The sequence below is a fragment of the Pyxicephalus adspersus genome, chromosome 8 (genome assembly GCF_032062135.1).
Source record: "Pyxicephalus adspersus chromosome 8, UCB_Pads_2.0, whole genome shotgun sequence".
NCBI classification, from domain to species: domain Eukaryota; kingdom Metazoa; phylum Chordata; class Amphibia; order Anura; family Pyxicephalidae; genus Pyxicephalus; species Pyxicephalus adspersus.
The window spans coordinates 7258864-7281788 of NC_092865.1; the positions used below are offsets into that span (position 1 = coordinate 7258864).

The window sequence follows — 22925 nt, forward strand, 5'->3', positions numbered from 1 at the left end:
CCCTGCGCTTGTGGGGTGCCAGGGGGATGGCTGTCTCCTCCCTGCGCTTGTGGGGTGCCAGGGGGACGGCTGTCTCCTCCCTGCGCTTGGGGGGTGACGGGGAGGGATGACTGTCTCCCCCCTGCGCTTTGGGGGGTGCCAGAGGGAGGGATGACCACCTCCTCCTGGGGTCATCCTACTTGGTTAGGGTTGGCTGAACCTGAATGCTAAAAATCAACCGCTTTGTTTGCAAAGGACCCATATAATAGTTGTTGCCCCTACAATTTCCTAACCTATTTTTTATATTTGCCACCAGTTTGTTCCTAAATTCCATATTAGGATTTCAATAGGCCGGTGAGTTTGTGAAATAGCACCCTGTACTGTAAGTTCCTTCTTTTGTTTTAAAGCATCCTCTGACTTCTAGGAAATAGCTGCTTGCATGGGATATTAAAGTGAAAGTAAAAGTAGTTTGTGACTAAAATCATGTTTACCTTTTGAGTCATTTTCAAAGAAATTTTCATTAAAATGAAAAACCTTGTCCAGGCACATCCATTATCAGATGACTATGCTCTGTTTTTTTTCCCAATTTTGCTCTTTCATTGTCACCCTGTCACATGGGCTTTTGATGATGAAGGCAAGTGGTCATTTCCAGGCTTATTATGCAGACTGGGTCACTGTTGGCATTATCAAGGAAATTAACCTGTCATGCAGCCATCATTGGAGTGCATGCATGTAGACGGGAATTGGCTGCAAGAAAGCAGCAATGCAAATTTGCAACAAATTATGAAAATTATTATATCTTAAAACACATGGTCACATGGAGCATCTAGCTGGGTGCCCTTTAACCCTAGATATCTCTAGCACCGAGTGAAACGGCCCCCTATCTTACCCTATGAAAAAAACATTCACCCCACTTGTCACAAAAGGATATAATTGCTGACTTCTTTTTACAAATGCCGGTTCCCTGGCTTTTATGCTGATTTTTTAGTTACAGTGCTTTCTGAGCACCATAAACAAGTACAGAGTGATGCAGTTGTCACATTTCTCATTTTGCAGCATGCTTGGTCCTTAAAGTCAGCCTATAATTTCCAGAAGGCGGCCAGGGAAGGCACTCTCTCATGACAGGTGCCATTTAGGAAAATCCTTGCAGCTGATAGAGCTGAAAATCCAATAATTCCTGGCTGTGGTTGACGATTGATTCCTTAATCTGCAATTAGTCCACCCTTTTATCATGATGCTTAAGAATCCTTGTAGTACCTAATAAATGAAAATAATTACTTGAGTTTCTGACTAATCTTTTTCCTTCTTTATTTATAGTGTCAAATTCTTTTTGTAAGGGGAAAGGAAACAGAAATACTTGCTAATCCTTTCTGCAGCATTAGTGACAGAAATCCGTTTAGTATTATGAGAGTTATTGTATATGAAGCCTTTCCTGCTTTTTGCCTTCATTTCAATTTGGTTTTCAAGTATTAATAATACACTGGAATTTTTTTTAGGCACATTAGTGGTCAGATCTTGACACTCACCCTTTCTATTTACACCCAGCCGGCCTATCCTTATAACGGTGTCATGCCAATTATAAAATAAATACTGACGAATCTTAACGAGAGCTGCCAAGCCGTTGCGTTTTTGGATGGGCATGGTGAATTCTTACTGTATCAAGATCCAACTAGGTGGTAGTGTTTTGGAGGACAAGGGGTTTAATCGAATATTTGGTGCCTGTTGATACTTAGGATATTGGGTGTAAAAATATTTGCAATTAAATAGGTCAACTAGAACTTCCTTACCTAAGTTTTAAGAACAGTGGTCTGGGTTTTGGCATAAAACTGCAGGATTCCTCAAGAGGTTACTAGCGGGGTTCCTTGAGCAATTTGTGCCTCTCAGGTCAGCTTAGGTGACACCAATCATCTTTTGGCTTTCTGTAAGGGTGACATTCTTCCAGCAATTTAGGTGACATTCTTTCCATTGATCACCAAGCTAATATAGTTTGAGCTGTGGATATAATAATTAACGCAGACGTTCCCGAAACCTGAAAGTTACTTCAAGGGTTCCCCATGTTGAAAAGTTTGCGAAACTCTGGAATAGAGGTTTACAGCATCAAAAACAAAATATTTGTAATTTGTCAAAGTTCTCTTGGATTATATGGTTACAAACATATGATATAGCGGCCTTTTTTTTTTTTCCTTTCAATTGATTTCAGGATGTAGAGAGTACTTTTAGCATGGGAAATAAATACAGCGTTGTGTAATATGTTGGCGCCATATAAATCCTGTTTATTAATTATAATAATAATAATAGAGATATCCGCAGAAGATAAAAATCTGTTCTGTATTCTTTCTCATTTTCCTAATTCATATACATGATCACTCCCAATATAGTGTGGTCAGGTGTGGCTCATATGAGTCAAAACCTTATAGGTGAAACCGCACACAAATGGCCACACAAGCTGCATTCATATTCACTTTTATGGGACTTCTAAACTTGCGTATTTGCAGTTTATGATGTATAATTTACAACAGCCGTACAATGTAAAAGTATACAACTCACAGCATGATCATCTAATGTTTTCTACATCATCATTATATGGAGGGGGTGAATAATGTATGCTGCTAATGACACAATTGATGATGCTAGATGCAGAGGATGCTGTACAACATATTCACACATAGAGCTGGATAAACTGAACATTAATGCAGAACTAAACCCTGGGGATACTCACCTGTCCTCATTCTTCACAGACTTCTCCTTCCTTCATTTACGCATCCTGATCTTTGGTCATCTTGATTGGCTGGGATGACATAACACACGCAGGCATCTGGGAGTTCATTCAGTCCCAGCATCCGCAAGGGAAGCTGCGAATGCATCTCTGGCAACAAATGCTGAGGTACACATGTACAGCTCACGTATTGACAGCTGCGCAGTAAACAGGCGGGTAAAAATAGTTATTGCAGAAAGGACATTGCCTTTCCTTTTCTGCATTAGGGACTTACCTGATGCCAACTTTTTAAAGCCTAACTTTTTGTTTTATTTTAAAGTAAAGCAGGGAAGGGACCAAGGTTGTAGACTTGATTTTGAACAGGTGCTGTTTTGGGGGCTGTCCAATTGATTTTTTTTTTTTTGTAGTGCACTAAAAAGTGCATTTTTACCTTGAATGTACGTTGTATGGATATTGAAAAAAATAAATGATTCAAAAAGGTTTTAATGAAGTTTCAGTTTAAAAAAGCAATGCAGGCAGTCTCGCCTTGCAAATCATAGCTTTTACTACAGTGTACATGTCCATTCTTTTGGGATAAAACTTCTATTTTACTTTTATGTTTAGGATTATATATATATATATATATATATATATATATATATATATATATGTGTGTGTGTGTGTGTGTATGTATATATATATATATATATATATATGATTTTTTTTTGTTGCAATTTCCTGTCCTGGAAACTGTATAGGAATCGGGTTCCCTTAAGTGAGTGAAAATCCCACCTTTGTCTATTATCCCATAACTCCCCATATTTCCCTTCACCTCCTCCTCAGGTGAAAGCTGTCAACTTGGATTTTCCTTCTTTTTCTGTCTTCCTGCCAAGAAGATGCAGATGAAAGATGAATTTTCCTAGCAGGGATATGGATAGATATAAAAGCCTAACAAGGTTCTCACTCTTCTTGGCTCTATACAAAGCCACGTAAAAAGTTTTGGCTCGGCTTCCATATTAAATGATTTTTAAGCCTTTGAAGGGTTTGCTCCAACTTTGACTGTAACAGGGGAGGTTTTAGTTACATTAGCTCACCTAATTTCACTGCATCCCACGCTGTTATTGTGCTGCAGTCCCAGATGGTGCTTGTTGAGGGATCCGGTGTCATTCTTGTTTGCCTAGCAGATGGACAAGCTGAATTTGCATTCTGGTGATGAAATGCTAAAAAAAGAGAGCTAAAACTGGTTTGTAAGATAATGCCTTCCCTTCCAATGCTGTTCTGTAGTACCCGTGTGTAGAATGACTGAGCTGAAAGCAGTGCTGGCTGCGTATTGTTTCCCTAATGCAGCATTGTGCTATCTGGAGTAGTTAGAGCCGGGGCTTTGCTGGATGGGAAATATTTCGCTCCGCTGCATAGCGTTATATTTTATTTATGTAATGTCTGACAGCTCATTCTAGAGAAATAAGAGGAAATGTCAGAACTGATAATAGCAAAAATCTGTCTCCTTTTTTTTTCTGGATCCAGGCTTGCATAGTTTGCATATGCTGTATCTCATACTCTTCATGAAGATAATTTTTTTTCTTTTTAACTTTTTATCTTTCACCCCAGGTTTGCAATCAGGTCAGTGCTCTTGTTGCTAGAAAGATTAACTTTGTAGGTTTTCATTAACAAACAAACATATTCTTATTGAAGGCCCAAAAACAATATTAGGCCACTCTCTGGGGTCCTAAACGCTTAGGGCCTCAGCTCGATAAAAAATTGCCTGCTACCACGTATGCAATTGCTTGTTCAAAAAGGAGGGAACTCTGTTTGTGAAGTTGCTTCCTCTGCGTCCCATCTTCTGTGTGCATTTAAGTTTTTAACTTTAGTTTAAACTAATTGACCCTCAAATTTTAAAAACAGCCTTGGATTGGTTCTGGTGCATAAGCTTTAGAAACTGGAATGTCACAAATGCAGTTTTGTGTGCACTAATGTCTGGAAAATTAACGTATCACACCTGAAAAAGTATTAGTGACCTACTGACCCCAAAGATGAACTCCAGCAACAATTATCACTTAAAATGAATATATATATATATATATATAAATATATATATATATGCTCTGTTTTACAATATTTGCATATTGCAATATTTGTGCAGGCTCTTTAAAACAGTACTAATTGCTTAAAGTTACATCCATAGTATAATAAATTAGAGAAAAGCATTCGCCTTTCTACGTTAGACCAGTGTTTCCTAACCAGGGTTCCTCCAGAGCAGTTGTCGCCAACCTTTTGGACCTCACGGACCACTAAATTTACGTACTTCAGACAGCGCATGAGCAGTGAGCCGTGTGTCACTCAAAGGGGAAGAAACTTCCCCCAGAGTCACATCGTGATGCCAGAACCTGTCCACTCTCCGATCACAGGTCTAAGCCTGCAATGGGGGAGTGGGTGGGTTGTGTTCAGAGAGACAAGCCGCCCGGAGCCTGCGGTCTGTATAGAGGACATGGTCCGTGGCTCTGGCCAGTGCGGTCCTTTTCCGGCCAGAGCCGCGGACCACCAAAATTTTCTCACGGACCACCGGTTAGTAACCACTGCTCCAGAAGTTGCTGGGGGTTCCTCGAGCTATAAGCAATTTGTGCCACTCAGATCAGTTACCACCAACATCATCTCTTTGGCTATCTGTAAGGGTAACATTCTTCCCAATCACCAGCAATGTAAGAGGAATTCTTCCCACTGACCACCACACGAATATACTGTGATCTGTGGATATAGGAAGGGGTTCCCTGAAGACCTTATAGTTATTTCATGGATTCCCCCATGTTAAAAAGTTTGAGAAATGCTGTGTTAGACGGGACTGTGCAAATACATCTGATTTGCTGATTCTTCTGTCTTTTTCTCAGCCTATTTATATTCTATTTATTTTAAATGTAGCTAATATAAAGATAGAAATCAGTAACTTAGTAGATGTAAACCCCAACCGGATATTATTTGGTTTTCTAAATATCTTTGTATCCTTTGCAATAGACATTTTTTCACAAACAGGTATGAATGAATGGAGAATAAAGATTTGACTTTAGTCATACTTACCCTTATTAAACCATTGTTAAATATTTTCTATCCTTAGCATGTTTTCATACATCATGGTATACCTGTATTCAATTTATGATGTACTTTGTTGGATTTATTATTTGAAAATGTTTTCCACTATGCTATCCTTGCCCTATTACATTTCTATACGTAACAGACTGTTAAGCACGCATTATTATCCATCCCAGAGGAAGCCCTTCGTGGCGTAACGCATTTGATCATTGCGCCCCACGGCACAGTCTTTTGAGGGGTTTTATGGTTGTGTTATATCTTTTGAAAAAATTCATACTGTATAGTATGTATAATTACTGTGTTGTGAAATATTAACAGGACAGAGACTAAAACATATGTTTATGTGTATTTGATGGCTTATGTACTAAATAATCAATAGACTTCACTTTTTGCATGAAAAACCTGTGAGCCTCAAACCTCTTTCTTTCCTCTCCATTCATTCATACCTAAATACTACATAGGGGAGGCTCAATATAATCAAACGACACATTCATATAGTGAGGAGGAGTAAAACCCATTCTATACTAATTTTTTCACGAACTACCATCAGTATGCACTATTTCAAAATCAGCTGCACATCATTGCTGCCACCAGATCTTAAAATTGGAAAGCTGAATAATGTGTTAGCGCATTGCTTTTGTGCTTGTTGTGTGTTATTGGCACATGTTACAGGATGATCACACAATAGGGAAAGTTTTAGATATAAAAAAATCGTGTAAAATGGTATGTATTTTAGAGGTTAGATTTTGTACTTACTTACTTTGAAACCATCTCAATTCAGGTATAATAATAATAATGTTCCTGATAATTTAATGTATTGAGATTTTGTGTGTGTGTGTATATATATATATATATATATATATATATATATACTTTAGTTTTTTCTTTCAATATTAATTTATGCAGAGTTGAGTTTCAAGCTTGGCATATACCCAAGACCCAAATTTGAACTTTAACCTAACCACTATCAACTTCACCCCTAATTGTACCTAATCATACCATGAACCCTTTACCTCAGGTGAAGTATATACTGCTAATGCAATCAATTCTATATTATCACTGCAATAAATACTTGCTGATACTGATGAGAAAACTTCAATGGCTCCGCAATGGTCACAGAAGCTGTCAAGCAATTGTACACAAATGTAACGTGCCCTAAAATCTCTATCAAGCTGAATGATCCATTGCTAAAAGGGATGGGAACTTTGGCATCCTCATTTAAAAAGTAGAATTACAGCCAAAGTTTTAGGAGTGGGAGAGGGTTAGAAATTCTGGCTGTTTTTGGGGATGTCTGTATTACAATTAGATGGATTTCCCTTCAATTTCTGTTCCAAAAACACAGCAAGAAGTGAGTAGAATGTAAGAAGAAATTCTGTCACCGTTTGCATAGCAAGTGACACGTACTTCTGTGCTGGTGACGGCTGTAAAATATAGATTTCCCCTTTCCTGCAGTTTGTTGCAGTGGGTAATATGGCAAAGAGGATGACCACATACAGCAGTAAAATCCTGGCGAGGTTCTTACCTTCTACTATGGATAATGGGTCACCTAAACACATTCATCATTCCTCTGTGTTATTCATAGAAGGAACAGCATATGTCGTTTATCATCTTTGTTAAATTGCACCTTTTGGTAACTTTCCATTCTGTATGAATACATTCCTGGCATGCTACAATATGCAACAACAATAGATTTTTTTATAGGCTTTTGAATAAAAACAGACCATAAGCTTCAGTCTTAGCGACTTAGCATAGACATTAGATGATCTTAGTCAGCTGCAGGCTGGAAAAAACATTCAGTCTCCTTTCTCTCCCAGTGTTCAGGCTTTACCATTGTAAATTTATAGTAATCACAGAGTCTGCTCTGTGTCAGACATTTATAAACATAGCTTGGAACTCCACAGTCAGTGAGATGAATGGAATGTTAGAGCTGGCATCTCTATCTAGTTAGTAGATATTATTGTAGATTTATACCTGAAAAAAGATAGCTACATCCTGCTGGATAGATTGGGAAATAATGATATTGTCATGGAGGAGTACTGTGATCTCTGTGGGAAGTAATAATTACCCAAAAATGTTATTCTTACATAGTACTTGCTTGTCTAATCTTACCATGAAAAAGATCTCATGCAAATTTAACCAGCGGGATGCAGGTGGTGTATAGGAATGCTGAATGCAAGTTTGTAGAGGAAAGTGTGTGTGTGTGCTTATATTTATATTTATATATATATAATATTGATGCTTTTTGAACCTAGCATAAAACTATATATGTCTTTGAAAAAGACTTGTACCTGAGTTTTGCAGTAATTTCTTTACATTTCGGACTGTTGTGAATCAAAAAGTATTGATGCCAGAGATATCAATAAAGAGAGAGCTAATATTTTTCAAATGGAGGTCGGCCATAGAAAAATTTTATTGCAAGTCAATGCCTATTGTCGTGAATTCTGTGGTCAATTCATTGAGAAACTCTTCTGACAGCCACATCCTACTTAAATCGATATGTGTTATTAATAGCAGTGTATTGTGGGATGTACATCTCTAATGGATCCTGCAGCTGAAGCCAGCACACTGAATGCTGTCCAACATTTTACGTGTTGGCTGGGACTGCCCATTTAAGTCAACAGTTTAGCAACTTTGACTGCTGGGTAAAAAAAAAAAGAAAAAAACTTGCACTTTATTAAAATATAAGCAAAATGTTTTATATCTCAGTTCCAGCATTTATCTGAGAAGTGTTTGCAGGAGCTGTGTCTGTATAAATACATGACATTGCAGCAATTTCCTAAGTAAACACAAGCTCCGTTCCATATGTTTCGTCGGCAGTATCTGTTCTGTATCACAGATGGAGTTGTCTTTTTTTTTTTTTTTTTTTTTTTTTTTTTATACTAAGTGTACTGTTTTTTTTTTTTTCTCTTCCATTTAGGATATCCATGATCTATTAAAGGACTACGAGATCAAATATTGCTACGTGGACAAAAATAAAAAGACAGGTAATACACTTTACACTATTTTAATATGTGTTTTTGTGAGGGTGACCGGACAATATCTATATTTCTGTTTCTTCCTATTTAATGTACAGCGCTGCGTAATATGTTGTTGCTATATAAATAGCATTTATAAATAATAATAATAATTTTTCAAAGGGTTACCCAATACAAAAGTGACATATTTTTTTGATACATCCTGGTGAGTTAATCCACATAAAGATTTCTTTTGATCTTGCAGTGACTCCAGCAGTAGGCATTTCAGTCCATAACTCTTACACACCTGCCATAGGCTCCTTTCCTCCAGTTGTGTTCTTTAAAGGTGCAAACTACACCTTTTCCTATCCTTGACCGACTTCCTACCTCCATGAAGCCCACTGAATTGGTAATGTCATAGGTAATTCCTCTTTTTGGCGTCTCATTTTAAATCCACCACCCGGCACTTTTCAGTAATCACCCAGCTGTTTTTGGGTGGTTAGGAAAAGTTGGATCACCATACAGGGGGTGATACCCATCTACAACTTCTTTCCACCCAGCTTAAAAGAAAATGCTGGGGTGAAAACAGGACAGTCCTTCCTTGTATTAGAATGGTACTCACACAATGTGTACCGCAGCAGTCGTCAACCATTCAGACCCCACTGGCCACTAAATTCATAATTTTAAATCCTACTGACCATTAATATGAATTTTTTTTTTTAAAAAGATAAATACATTTTGTAAAATAATGATCTTCCTAATGGTGCCTGACGAGAACTGTTATCGGATCGGGGTTATTGTTATGGTGCAAACAATACTGAAGCGTACGGCTCAGCAGCGGCTGCCTCATACAACTTAAAACTACACTAACGTCAAGCTGCGCCTCCCTTGTTTTTCCGTCTCTAGTACAGTCCTGAATTTAGTGCAATATAAAGGCAAAAATTGTCATTCATAATTTATAGGAATTTTTTAGAATATTATTTTTGTTTTATTATTAATAAAACATAAAAATTGCAAATAATGTCCAAATTTTTCTGTGGACCACTGGTTGGCGACGGCTGGTGCACAGGACAGGAGTACTGTAACCTTGTAGAAATTTCAACATTTTTAGCTTTCTGCAGAATAAATAGAATAAACCGAACTTTCTAATGGAGACCCTTGTTCTACAGTTAACAGTTTAGAGGGCTTTTATTTCAGATACGAAAGTTTAATCGAGGGGATCTAATATATAAATTTATTATACAATATCATGATCTTTTGCGGGGTCTCCTGTTTATCCAAGAGGATATCATGTATCTAATGTTATTTAAACTGTGTATGTTAAATTGCACAAACAGTGTTTTTAATCACTTTTATTTTGTAGCCGCTTTAATATATATGTACGAGGTATTCACATAAAATATTTTCAAAATGAGGCCATACAAGTAAGGAATTAAGGATGGAATCTTATTTAAGATGTCCACAGTCCTACCAGTCCCACCCCAAATGAATGAGCAAAAGTGTGAATGGATCCTAAAGCACCGAATATATTTATATTTGATACTGCTGTGCACTGCAAAAAAAATCGTTTTTTACTGTTATCTGAAGTGGCTCTGAAGCATAGTAATTATATGTGCTGCAGGGAACACCCCCTGATTAAATATGGCTGCCTCCATGTAGAAATATAATTACAAGTTGTACATAGAAGCAAGACGGTAACCTACGCTGATGAGGTTTTTGTCATATTAGGCAGATCACCTTCACCTGTATATTTAAAGCCACAAAACCCCATAGATTTCCTTCAAGCCCCCTGTGTTCATAATCTAGCAATAACACCATGGTCCCTGTGGATAATATGCTTATGGAATATTATCCAGGCAGCAGGTTTCTCTGTGTTTACTCTTTAGTGGAAGGAAATGAAGGCATATTAAATTCGAGCCAACGATTGCTTCCAGTATGCAGTGTAACAAAACACCTCTTTCTGCCTGACCCAGCAGTTATTGATCTCCTGCAGGACCCCCGATCCGAACAAATAATGTGGATTTTCCAGACCGCTGCCTTTGGGAAATTAAATATTTATTATGGCCTGGTTGCCATATTGTCTCTCTACAGATGCAAAATGAAAGGATAGGTATTAAGCTTTCTGTTATTTGATTAAATAAGTACTATGAAGCTAATTATATCATCATTATCATAGTCTACCAAACTTCACACAAAAAAAAAAAAAACTTTTTATAACAAATTTATGCTTTTCAAAGGATTAAGCAAACTTTATTGGTCGATCATTCCCTGTGTCCGTTCTCAAGATTCCGAGATAAGTTGTGGCCTTTAAACTGACTACTCCTTGTGAAGGTATTTAACAAAATCATTACTAGAATTGCTAGTATTGTGAAAAGCATCTCCAGCCTTCCCTTGCAAACATTTGGCCTGAAAATATCTCTGTAAAGATTAAAACTCTGTTGAAGCCATGTGTGTAATTTGACCTTGAGCAAGCTACTGATTTTTTTTTTCCCAGAAGTGTGGTGAAGAACTTGCATATGTGAGGGGGTGGGAAGTCATGTACATTAGCACTGGACTGTTTGCCTTGGCCGAAAGGATGTGAAACTTGGCATAGCTATAATTTTGTTTTCCGGAGATCCAAATACACCTATATTATCTATTATTTCTGTAGAATAGGTTTTATATAATATAGATATATTATTAATGGCTTGATTCATCTAGTAAGATTTGCACTATAAACTAACACTAAACCCACACTACTCGCCTATGCCTGTTCCTTTGCAGGGCACAGCCATCTTCTTTTTCATCTTCCTCCCTACAATCTTTGGCCATCTTGATTGGCCGTGCCAAGATGAGACAATTCCCATTTATTGCCAACATGTGCAAGGGAAGCTAGGATTCCTCTGTTCAGCTCAGCAATATTTGATGGCTAGATGATTGATTGGCAGGTAGGAACAGATATTTTGCAGAAGGAAAGGCCATTGCCTGATCTTGAATGTTTTAAAGTGAGACTTCAATTTCACTTTTTTAGGGTGCCAAAACATCTTTGATATTTGATATTAGTTTTGGTGTTCTGGTTGTACTTTAAATATAGTATTTCCTTCCCTAAAGCAGATTGAATATATATTATATTAGATAAAGTTTTTTAACACCTGACAATCACACCCATACAAATTTATTGAACGTTCCAATTCAAAACCTTTGTCATTACCATTGATTTGGTCAGCCTTTTTGCAGCTATAACAGCCTCATCCAAGTCTTTTCCAAAGCGAGATATCTGTGAGAATCTGTGCCCATTCAGCCAAATTCATTTCTGATCCATTTACTAATATTGGATAAGATGTGGCTCTAAATTGATGTTGCAATTCGTCCCAAAGGTTCTCAGTAGGATTAAGGCCAGGACTTTGTGCAGGACAGTGGACTTCCACACCACACTAGTCAAACAAACCATGTCTATATAGAGCTGGCTTTGTACCCAGGGGCACAGTCATGCTGGAACACAAAAGGGCCTTGTTATTGAAACTGTACAGTACTAAAATGTCTTTAAATGTTGACCTAATTTGGAACAGTGTCCACCTAATTTTTCCTCATACAGTGTACCTATGACTGTAAGTACTTCTGCTTAAGTCTTTGGTTCCCCAAACCCAGGCATGTGTTGTGAATTTCTGCATCTAGCTAAAGCTGAAAGCTTACAAATGCACAAAGTAAAGTTGTTTCTCGGTCACATTGACAGAGGCTTGAATTGTAGTTCACAAAGGTATTCACATCTGTTGGTTTTAGCTGACAATTCAGATTTACACGTGGTGGGTCTGGGTTTCGGGCCCTTAGGGGAACACATAGGCATTTTTGTAATGTAAGAAAAAGTATGTGCAAGCATCTTGAGTTCACTGCTTTAGGGAATGAACAAACACAAATGCATATTTTGATTCAACAGGTTCCCTTTAACAGTTTCATAACCACTGTATGCAGCAAAATGCCTAACTCTAGTTGTGTTTGTGTATAAACACAAGGTCCTGGGTAGCTAACCAGAGGAACGTAATGGAATATCCTTTCTAGCTCTCCAGGGCGTTGTGAGCCAGAACACTATTTACACTAATATAAAATTTGTTTGAAAGTAATTTGATATGACTTTTTTTTTTCCTTCTCCTTGTTCAGTTGACTTTCGTTCACAATTTGTAGGTTGTCCTTTTTTTAGCTGGCAGTGGTCATCATTTGTGCTTATAACCAACCCCAAACATTTTTCTGTACCTGCCTGTCATTTTTGGCACAGGGTTCTCTTCCTCTTCGACTCCTTTCTGACACTGGGCAGTAATCAATGATGCAATAAGCATTGCTGACGTTAGGATGACGGCACCATTCTCTGCATTAGTATTTGTGGGTTTAAGGCACCATGGTGATACCATCCCAATAGCTCTCTCAATTTAATAACATTGGGTGTTATTCATCACAAATTTCGAGTCTGTAGAAAATAATCTTAGGTAGTTGATCCATGATCACTTAGCCACAACAGAAAGTCTGACCAGATTTGTAGACCTGCATCAAGATGAACTACAAAGCATAGTCCGTGTATATCACTACTAAGAAAGTGATTAGTGTAAGCTGAATACATTTAATTTAGATCTACAGCATTTTATGTGTAAGGATTTTATTTGTTGAACTACATTTCCTTTGGGAATCTTATAAAGTAGTAATGTTTTGTTGCAAGCAATATATATTAATATGACAATGGATAGCTTGTGTATGAAGCTGTGGCCTTGTGATAATGACATTTTCTTGGAGACCTTGGAGCACATTGCTGCACTGTAATGACCACCTGTTTCTCTTTTCTCATACTAGCCTTCATCACTCTGTCAAATGGAGAGCAAGCACAAGATGCTATTAACAAATTCCACAAACACCACCTCCGGGACAAGGAGATTCTGGTCCAGCTGCAGCCAACGGACGCTTTGTTGTGTGTCACCAACCTTCCACCTTTATTCAGCAAACAAGAGTTTGAAGAACTGGTTCGGACATATGGAAACATTGAACGATGTCTCCTTGTCTACAGTGAGCTCACTGGCCTCTCCAAGGGTTATGGCTTTGTAGAGTACATGAAAAAAGACTGTGCCTCGAAGGCCCGCCTGGAATTGCTGGGCAAGCAGCTGGAAGAATTTACCCTTTTTGCCCAGTGGGTGGACGTCAATCAGTTGACGGCGGATTTTATTCACTCAAAGTGCCTGTGTGTTGACAAGCTTCCCAAGGACTTCAGCAATAGTGATGAGTTGACGCAAATATTTTCCTCTCTGCACAAGCCCGTGTTTTGCCAGGTATAGAATGCTCCAACATCTCTTATTTGATTTTCTGCTTTCACGAATAGCTGGAGCATTGCTGATTATCTTCTTTCTCTGTATGTCAACAGAGAACACACAAAAACGATATATGAGAAGTTTGACAATATATTTGGTTGCCTTTTTAAACCTGGCTGCCTAACCAGTTAAAGTGAACCTGTGTTGGAAATGTAAAGTACAAAGTAAGGTCATTCAGTGATTATATGAAGACACCTTCATATACATTTAGTTGATCAGCTTTCAGACTCCTTTATAAGACTCAAACTTCTGGGTATGTAGAGAATGTTTACACCACCGCACACAAAGCATTAGCTGGTGTCTGATTGGGTTGTTGCTAGGTCTGATTTAGTTTCACAGGGGGTATTTAGAAGCTTTGCAGATTAACTTTTATAAATATAGAGGCACCAGCAATCCTTGGTAGGTGAAGAAGGTGAGAGGAGAAGAATTCCAAATATAGGAATGCTATAACGCTGTTATGACATCTGTTCAACTTGGCTTTACTTTCTAGATTGTATCACTAGTGCAGGTTTAATATAAAGCTGAGCCCTGGGCATTTATAAAGGATGCCAATTATTCAGTTCACTTTGACTTGCAGTAAGATTACGCTTTTATTACCAAACCTGCATTTTTCTGGTAGGCTATTTTTGTGCACTTGAGGAACCTATATATATTTAACAATAAATACTATGGATATGTCAGTGCTGTTACACCCTGTGTCTGCATTGCATAAAATTATCTAAATTATTAATAAACTATTCTTCTGGTTAATCGTCAAGAGGGCACATAATGCAAAATTTTCCCACACCATGTTCTTTTGAATTCTGTTTAGGAATGTGTGTCAGTCATTGGTCATTGTAGGTAGGCCATTGAAAAAGTCACAGGTAGGGGTATTGCTTTGCAGTTTCAACCAGCAGTTAAGAGGAACAAACCAGTTTTTCTTAACAGTGGAGTTGCTGTTTTATTACATGTCTTAATTGGATATTTGTAATGTGTTTTTTTTCTTTTTTTTTTTTATTGAGATTTTGTGTGTGTGTGTATATATATATATATATATATATATATATATATATATATATATATATATATATATATATATATTATATATATATAAAAATAAATACTTTAGTTTTTTCTTTCAATATTAATTTATGCAGAGTTGAGTTTCAAGCTTGGCATATACCCAAGACCCAAATTTGAACTTTAACCTAACCACTATCAACTTCACCCCTAATTGTACCTAATCATACCATGAACCCTTTACCTCAGGTGAAGTATATACTGCTAATGCAATCAATTCTATATTATCACTGCAATAAATACTTGCTGATACTGATGAGAAAACTTCAATGGCTCCGCAATGGTCACAGAAGCTGTCAAGCAATTGTACACAAATGTAACGTGCCCTAAAATCTCTATCAAGCTGAATGATCCATTGCTAAAAGGGATGGGAACTTTGGCATCCTCATTTAAAAAGTAGAATTACAGCCAAAGTTTTAGGAGTGGGAGAGGGTTAGAAATTCTGGCTGTTTTTGGGGATGTCTGTATTACAATTAGATGGATTTCCCTTCAATTTCTGTTCCAAAAACACAGCAAGAAGTGAGTAGAATGTAAGAAGAAATTCTGTCACCGTTTGCATAGCAAGTGACACGTACTTCTGTGCTGGTGACGGCTGTAAAATATAGATTTCCCCTTTCCTGCAGTTTGTTGCAGTGGGTAATATGGCAAAGAGGATGACCACATACAGCAGTAAAATCCTGGCGAGGTTCTTACCTTCTACTATGGATAATGGGTCACCTAAACACATTCATCATTCCTCTGTGTTATTCATAGAAGGAACAGCATATGTCGTTTATCATCTTTGTTAAATTGCACCTTTTGGTAACTTTCCATTCTGTATGAATACATTCCTGGCATGCTACAATATGCAACAACAATAGATTTTTTTATAGGCTTTTGAATAAAAACAGACCATAAGCTTCAGTCTTAGCGACTTAGCATAGACATTAGATGATCTTAGTCAGCTGCAGGCTGGAAAAAACATTCAGTCTCCTTTCTCTCCCAGTGTTCAGGCTTTACCATTGTAAATTTATAGTAATCACAGAGTCTGCTCTGTGTCAGACATTTATAAACATAGCTTGGAACTCCACAGTCAGTGAGATGAATGGAATGTTAGAGCTGGCATCTCTATCTAGTTAGTAGATATTATTGTAGATTTATACCTGAAAAAAGATAGCTACATCCTGCTGGATAGATTGGGAAATAATGATATTGTCATGGAGGAGTACTGTGATCTCTGTGGGAAGTAATAATTACCCAAAAATGTTATTCTTACATAGTACTTGCTTGTCTAATCTTACCATGAAAAAGATCTCATGCAAATTTAACCAGCGGGATGCAGGTGGTGTATAGGAATGCTGAATGCAAGTTTGTAGAGGAAAGTGTGTGTGTGTGCTTATATTTATATTTATATATATATAATATTGATGCTTTTTGAACCTAGCATAAAACTATATATGTCTTTGAAAAAGACTTGTACCTGAGTTTTGCAGTAATTTCTTTACATTTCGGACTGTTGTGAATCAAAAAGTATTGATGCCAGAGATATCAATAAAGAGAGAGCTAATATTTTTCAAATGGAGGTCGGCCATAGAAAAATTTTATTGCAAGTCAATGCCTATTGTCGTGAATTCTGTGGTCAATTCATTGAGAAACTCTTCTGACAGCCACATCCTACTTAAATCGATATGTGTTATTAATAGCAGTGTATTGTGGGATGTACATCTCTAATGGATCCTGCAGCTGAAGCCAGCACACTGAATGCTGTCCAACATTTTACGTGTTGGCTGGGACTGCCCATTTAAGTCAACAGTTTAGCAACTTTGACTGCTGGGTAAAAAAAAAAAGAAAAAAACTTGCACTTTATTAAAATATAAGCAAAATGTTTTATATCTCAGTTCCAGCATTTATCTGAGAAGTGTTTGCAGGAGCTGTGTCTGTATAAATACATGACATTGCAGCAATTTCCTAAGTAAACACAAGCTCCGTTCCATATGTTTCGTCGGCAGTATCTGTTCTGTATCACAGATGGAGTTGTCTTTTTTTTTTTTTTTTTTTTTTTTTTTTTATACTAAGTGTACTGTTTTTTTTTTTTTCTCTTCCATTTAGGATATCCATGATCTATTAAAGGACTACGAGATCAAATATTGCTACGTGGACAAAAATAAAAAGACAGGTAATACACTTTACACTATTTTAATATGTGTTTTTGTGAGGGTGACCGGACAATATCTATATTTCTGTTTCTTCCTATTTAATGTACAGCGCTGCGTAATATGTTGTTGCTATATAAATAGCATTTATAAATAATAATAATAATTTTTCAAAGGGTTACCCAATACAAAAGTGACATATTTTTTTGATACATCCTGGTGAGTTAATCCACATAAAGATTTCTTTTGATCTTGCAGTGACTCCAGCAGTAGGCATTTCAGTCCATAACTCTTACACACCTGCCATAGGCTCCTTTCCTCCAGTTGTGTTCTTTAAAGGTGCAAACTACACCTTTTCCTATCCTTGACCGACTTCCTACCTCCATGAAGCCCACTGAATTGGTAATGTCATAGGTAATTCCTCTTTTTGGCGTCTCATTTTAAATCCACCACCCGGCACTTTTCAGTAATCACCCAGCTGTTTTTGGGTGGTTAGGAAAAGTTGGATCACCATACAGGGGGTGATACCCATCTACAACTTCTTTCCACCCAGCTTAAAAGAAAATGCTGGGGTGAAAACAGGACAGTCCTTCCTTGTATTAGAATGGTACTCACACAATGTGTACCGCAGCAGTCGTCAACCATTCAGACCCCACTGGCCACTAAATTCATAATTTTAAATCCTACTGACCATTAATATGAATTTTTTTTTTTAAAAAGATAAATACATTTTGTAAAATAATGATCTTCCTAATGGTGCCTGACGAGAACTGTTATCGGATCGGGGTTATTGTTATGGTGCAAACAATACTGAAGCGTACGGCTCAGCAGCGGCTGCCTCATACAACTTAAAACTACACTAACGTCAAGCTGCGCCTCCCTTGTTTTTCCGTCTCTAGTACAGTCCTGAATTTAGTGCAATATAAAGGCAAAAATTGTCATTCATAATTTATAGGAATTTTTTAGAATATTATTTTTGTTTTATTATTAATAAAACATAAAAATTGCAAATAATGTCCAAATTTTTCTGTGGACCACTGGTTGGCGACGGCTGGTGCACAGGACAGGAGTACTGTAACCTTGTAGAAATTTCAACATTTTTAGCTTTCTGCAGAATAAATAGAATAAACCGAACTTTCTAATGGAGACCCTTGTTCTACAGTTAACAGTTTAGAGGGCTTTTATTTCAGATACGAAAGTTTAATCGAGGGGATCTAATATATAAATTTATTATACAATATCATGATCTTTTGCGGGGTCTCCTGTTTATCCAAGAGGATATCATGTATCTAATGTTATTTAAACTGTGTATGTTAAATTGCACAAACAGTGTTTTTAATCACTTTTATTTTGTAGCCGCTTTAATATATATGTACGAGGTATTCACATAAAATATTTTCAAAATGAGGCCATACAAGTAAGGAATTAAGGATGGAATCTTATTTAAGATGTCCACAGTCCTACCAGTCCCACCCCAAATGAATGAGCAAAAGTGTGAATGGATCCTAAAGCACCGAATATATTTATATTTGATACTGCTGTGCACTGCAAAAAAAATCGTTTTTTACTGTTATCTGAAGTGGCTCTGAAGCATAGTAATTATATGTGCTGCAGGGAACACCCCCTGATTAAATATGGCTGCCTCCATGTAGAAATATAATTACAAGTTGTACATAGAAGCAAGACGGTAACCTACGCTGATGAGGTTTTTGTCATATTAGGCAGATCACCTTCACCTGTATATTTAAAGCCACAAAACCCCATAGATTTCCTTCAAGCCCCCTGTGTTCATAATCTAGCAATAACACCATGGTCCCTGTGGATAATATGCTTATGGAATATTATCCAGGCAGCAGGTTTCTCTGTGTTTACTCTTTAGTGGAAGGAAATGAAGGCATATTAAATTCGAGCCAACGATTGCTTCCAGTATGCAGTGTAACAAAACACCTCTTTCTGCCTGACCCAGCAGTTATTGATCTCCTGCAGGACCCCCGATCCGAACAAATAATGTGGATTTTCCAGACCGCTGCCTTTGGGAAATTAAATATTTATTATGGCCTGGTTGCCATATTGTCTCTCTACAGATGCAAAATGAAAGGATAGGTATTAAGCTTTCTGTTATTTGATTAAATAAGTACTATGAAGCTAATTATATCATCATTATCATAGTCTACCAAACTTCACACAAAAAAAAAAAAAACTTTTTATAACAAATTTATGCTTTTCAAAGGATTAAGCAAACTTTATTGGTCGATCATTCCCTGTGTCCGTTCTCAAGATTCCGAGATAAGTTGTGGCCTTTAAACTGACTACTCCTTGTGAAGGTATTTAACAAAATCATTACTAGAATTGCTAGTATTGTGAAAAGCATCTCCAGCCTTCCCTTGCAAACATTTGGCCTGAAAATATCTCTGTAAAGATTAAAACTCTGTTGAAGCCATGTGTGTAATTTGACCTTGAGCAAGCTACTGATTTTTTTTTTCCCAGAAGTGTGGTGAAGAACTTGCATATGTGAGGGGGTGGGAAGTCATGTACATTAGCACTGGACTGTTTGCCTTGGCCGAAAGGATGTGAAACTTGGCATAGCTATAATTTTGTTTTCCGGAGATCCAAATACACCTATATTATCTATTATTTCTGTAGAATAGGTTTTATATAATATAGATATATTATTAATGGCTTGATTCATCTAGTAAGATTTGCACTATAAACTAACACTAAACCCACACTACTCGCCTATGCCTGTTCCTTTGCAGGGCACAGCCATCTTCTTTTTCATCTTCCTCCCTACAATCTTTGGCCATCTTGATTGGCCGTGCCAAGATGAGACAATTCCCATTTATTGCCAACATGTGCAAGGGAAGCTAGGATTCCTCTGTTCAGCTCAGCAATATTTGATGGCTAGATGATTGATTGGCAGGTAGGAACAGATATTTTGCAGAAGGAAAGGCCATTGCCTGATCTTGAATGTTTTAAAGTGAGACTTCAATTTCACTTTTTTAGGGTGCCAAAACATCTTTGATATTTGATATTAGTTTTGGTGTTCTGGTTGTACTTTAAATATAGTATTTCCTTCCCTAAAGCAGATTGAATATATATTATATTAGATAAAGTTTTTTAACACCTGACAATCACACCCATACAAATTTATTGAACGTTCCAATTCAAAACCTTTGTCATTACCATTGATTTGGTCAGCCTTTTTGCAGCTATAACAGCCTCATCCAAGTCTTTTCCAAAGCGAGATATCTGTGAGAATCTGTGCCCATTCAGCCAAATTCATTTCTGATCCATTTACTAATATTGGATAAGATGTGGCTCTAAATTGATGTTGCAATTCGTCCCAAAGGTTCTCAGTAGGATTAAGGCCAGGACTTTGTGCAGGACAGTGGACTTCCACACCACACTAGTCAAACAAACCATGTCTATATAGAGCTGGCTTTGTACCCAGGGGCACAGTCATGCTGGAACACAAAAGGGCCTTGTTATTGAAACTGTACAGTACTAAAATGTCTTTAAATGTTGACCTAATTTGGAACAGTGTCCACCTAATTTTTCCTCATACAGTGTACCTATGACTGTAAGTACTTCTGCTTAAGTCTTTGGTTCCCCAAACCCAGGCATGTGTTGTGAATTTCTGCATCTAGCTAAAGCTGAAAGCTTACAAATGCACAAAGTAAAGTTGTTTCTCGGTCACATTGACAGAGGCTTGAATTGTAGTTCACAAAGGTATTCACATCTGTTGGTTTTAGCTGACAATTCAGATTTACACGTGGTGGGTCTGGGTTTCGGGCCCTTAGGGGAACACATAGGCATTTTTGTAATGTAAGAAAAAGTATGTGCAAGCATCTTGAGTTCACTGCTTTAGGGAATGAACAAACACAAATGCATATTTTGATTCAACAGGTTCCCTTTAACAGTTTCATAACCACTGTATGCAGCAAAATGCCTAACTCTAGTTGTGTTTGTGTATAAACACAAGGTCCTGGGTAGCTAACCAGAGGAACGTAATGGAATATCCTTTCTAGCTCTCCAGGGCGTTGTGAGCCAGAACACTATTTACACTAATATAAAATTTGTTTGAAAGTAATTTGATATGACTTTTTTTTTTCCTTCTCCTTGTTCAGTTGACTTTCGTTCACAATTTGTAGGTTGTCCTTTTTTTAGCTGGCAGTGGTCATCATTTGTGCTTATAACCAACCCCAAACATTTTTCTGTACCTGCCTGTCATTTTTGGCACAGGGTTCTCTTCCTCTTCGACTCCTTTCTGACACTGGGCAGTAATCAATGATGCAATAAGCATTGCTGACGTTAGGATGACGGCACCATTCTCTGCATTAGTATTTGTGGGTTTAAGGCACCATGGTGATACCATCCCAATAGCTCTCTCAATTTAATAACATTGGGTGTTATTCATCACAAATTTCGAGTCTGTAGAAAATAATCTTAGGTAGTTGATCCATGATCACTTAGCCACAACAGAAAGTCTGACCAGATTTGTAGACCTGCATCAAGATGAACTACAAAGCATAGTCCGTGTATATCACTACTAAGAAAGTGATTAGTGTAAGCTGAATACATTTAATTTAGATCTACAGCATTTTATGTGTAAGGATTTTATTTGTTGAACTACATTTCCTTTGGGAATCTTATAAAGTAGTAATGTTTTGTTGCAAGCAATATATATTAATATGACAATGGATAGCTTGTGTATGAAGCTGTGGCCTTGTGATAATGACATTTTCTTGGAGACCTTGGAGCACATTGCTGCACTGTAATGACCACCTGTTTCTCTTTTCTCATACTAGCCTTCATCACTCTGTCAAATGGAGAGCAAGCACAAGATGCTATTAACAAATTCCACAAACACCACCTCCGGGACAAGGAGATTCTGGTCCAGCTGCAGCCAACGGACGCTTTGTTGTGTGTCACCAACCTTCCACCTTTATTCAGCAAACAAGAGTTTGAAGAACTGGTTCGGACATATGGAAACATTGAACGATGTCTCCTTGTCTACAGTGAGCTCACTGGCCTCTCCAAGGGTTATGGCTTTGTAGAGTACATGAAAAAAGACTGTGCCTCGAAGGCCCGCCTGGAATTGCTGGGCAAGCAGCTGGAAGAATTTACCCTTTTTGCCCAGTGGGTGGACGTCAATCAGTTGACGGCGGATTTTATTCACTCAAAGTGCCTGTGTGTTGACAAGCTTCCCAAGGACTTCAGCAATAGTGATGAGTTGACGCAAATATTTTCCTCTCTGCACAAGCCCGTGTTTTGCCAGGTATAGAATGCTCCAACATCTCTTATTTGATTTTCTGCTTTCACGAATAGCTGGAGCATTGCTGATTATCTTCTTTCTCTGTATGTCAACAGAGAACACACAAAAACGATATATGAGAAGTTTGACAATATATTTGGTTGCCTTTTTAAACCTGGCTGCCTAACCAGTTAAAGTGAACCTGTGTTGGAAATGTAAAGTACAAAGTAAGGTCATTCAGTGATTATATGAAGACACCTTCATATACATTTAGTTGATCAGCTTTCAGACTCCTTTATAAGACTCAAACTTCTGGGTATGTAGAGAATGTTTACACCACCGCACACAAAGCATTAGCTGGTGTCTGATTGGGTTGTTGCTAGGTCTGATTTAGTTTCACAGGGGGTATTTAGAAGCTTTGCAGATTAACTTTTATAAATATAGAGG

The 22925-nt window shown here is 37.5% G+C and overlaps 1 protein-coding gene across 1 annotated transcript in view; it reads left to right on the plus strand.

Annotated features, from left to right (window-relative positions):
• RAVER2 (ribonucleoprotein, PTB binding 2) overlaps window positions 1–22925 on the plus strand; it is a 40695-nt gene that overhangs the window by 4009 nt on the left and 13761 nt on the right. Inside the window, exons 2-3 of the mRNA XM_072419401.1 lie at window positions 8673–8739; window positions 13525–13994. Coding sequence (XP_072275502.1) covers window positions 8673–8739; window positions 13525–13994 — 537 coding nt within the window. The remainder of the gene's footprint in view (window positions 1–8672; window positions 8740–13524; window positions 13995–22925) is intronic.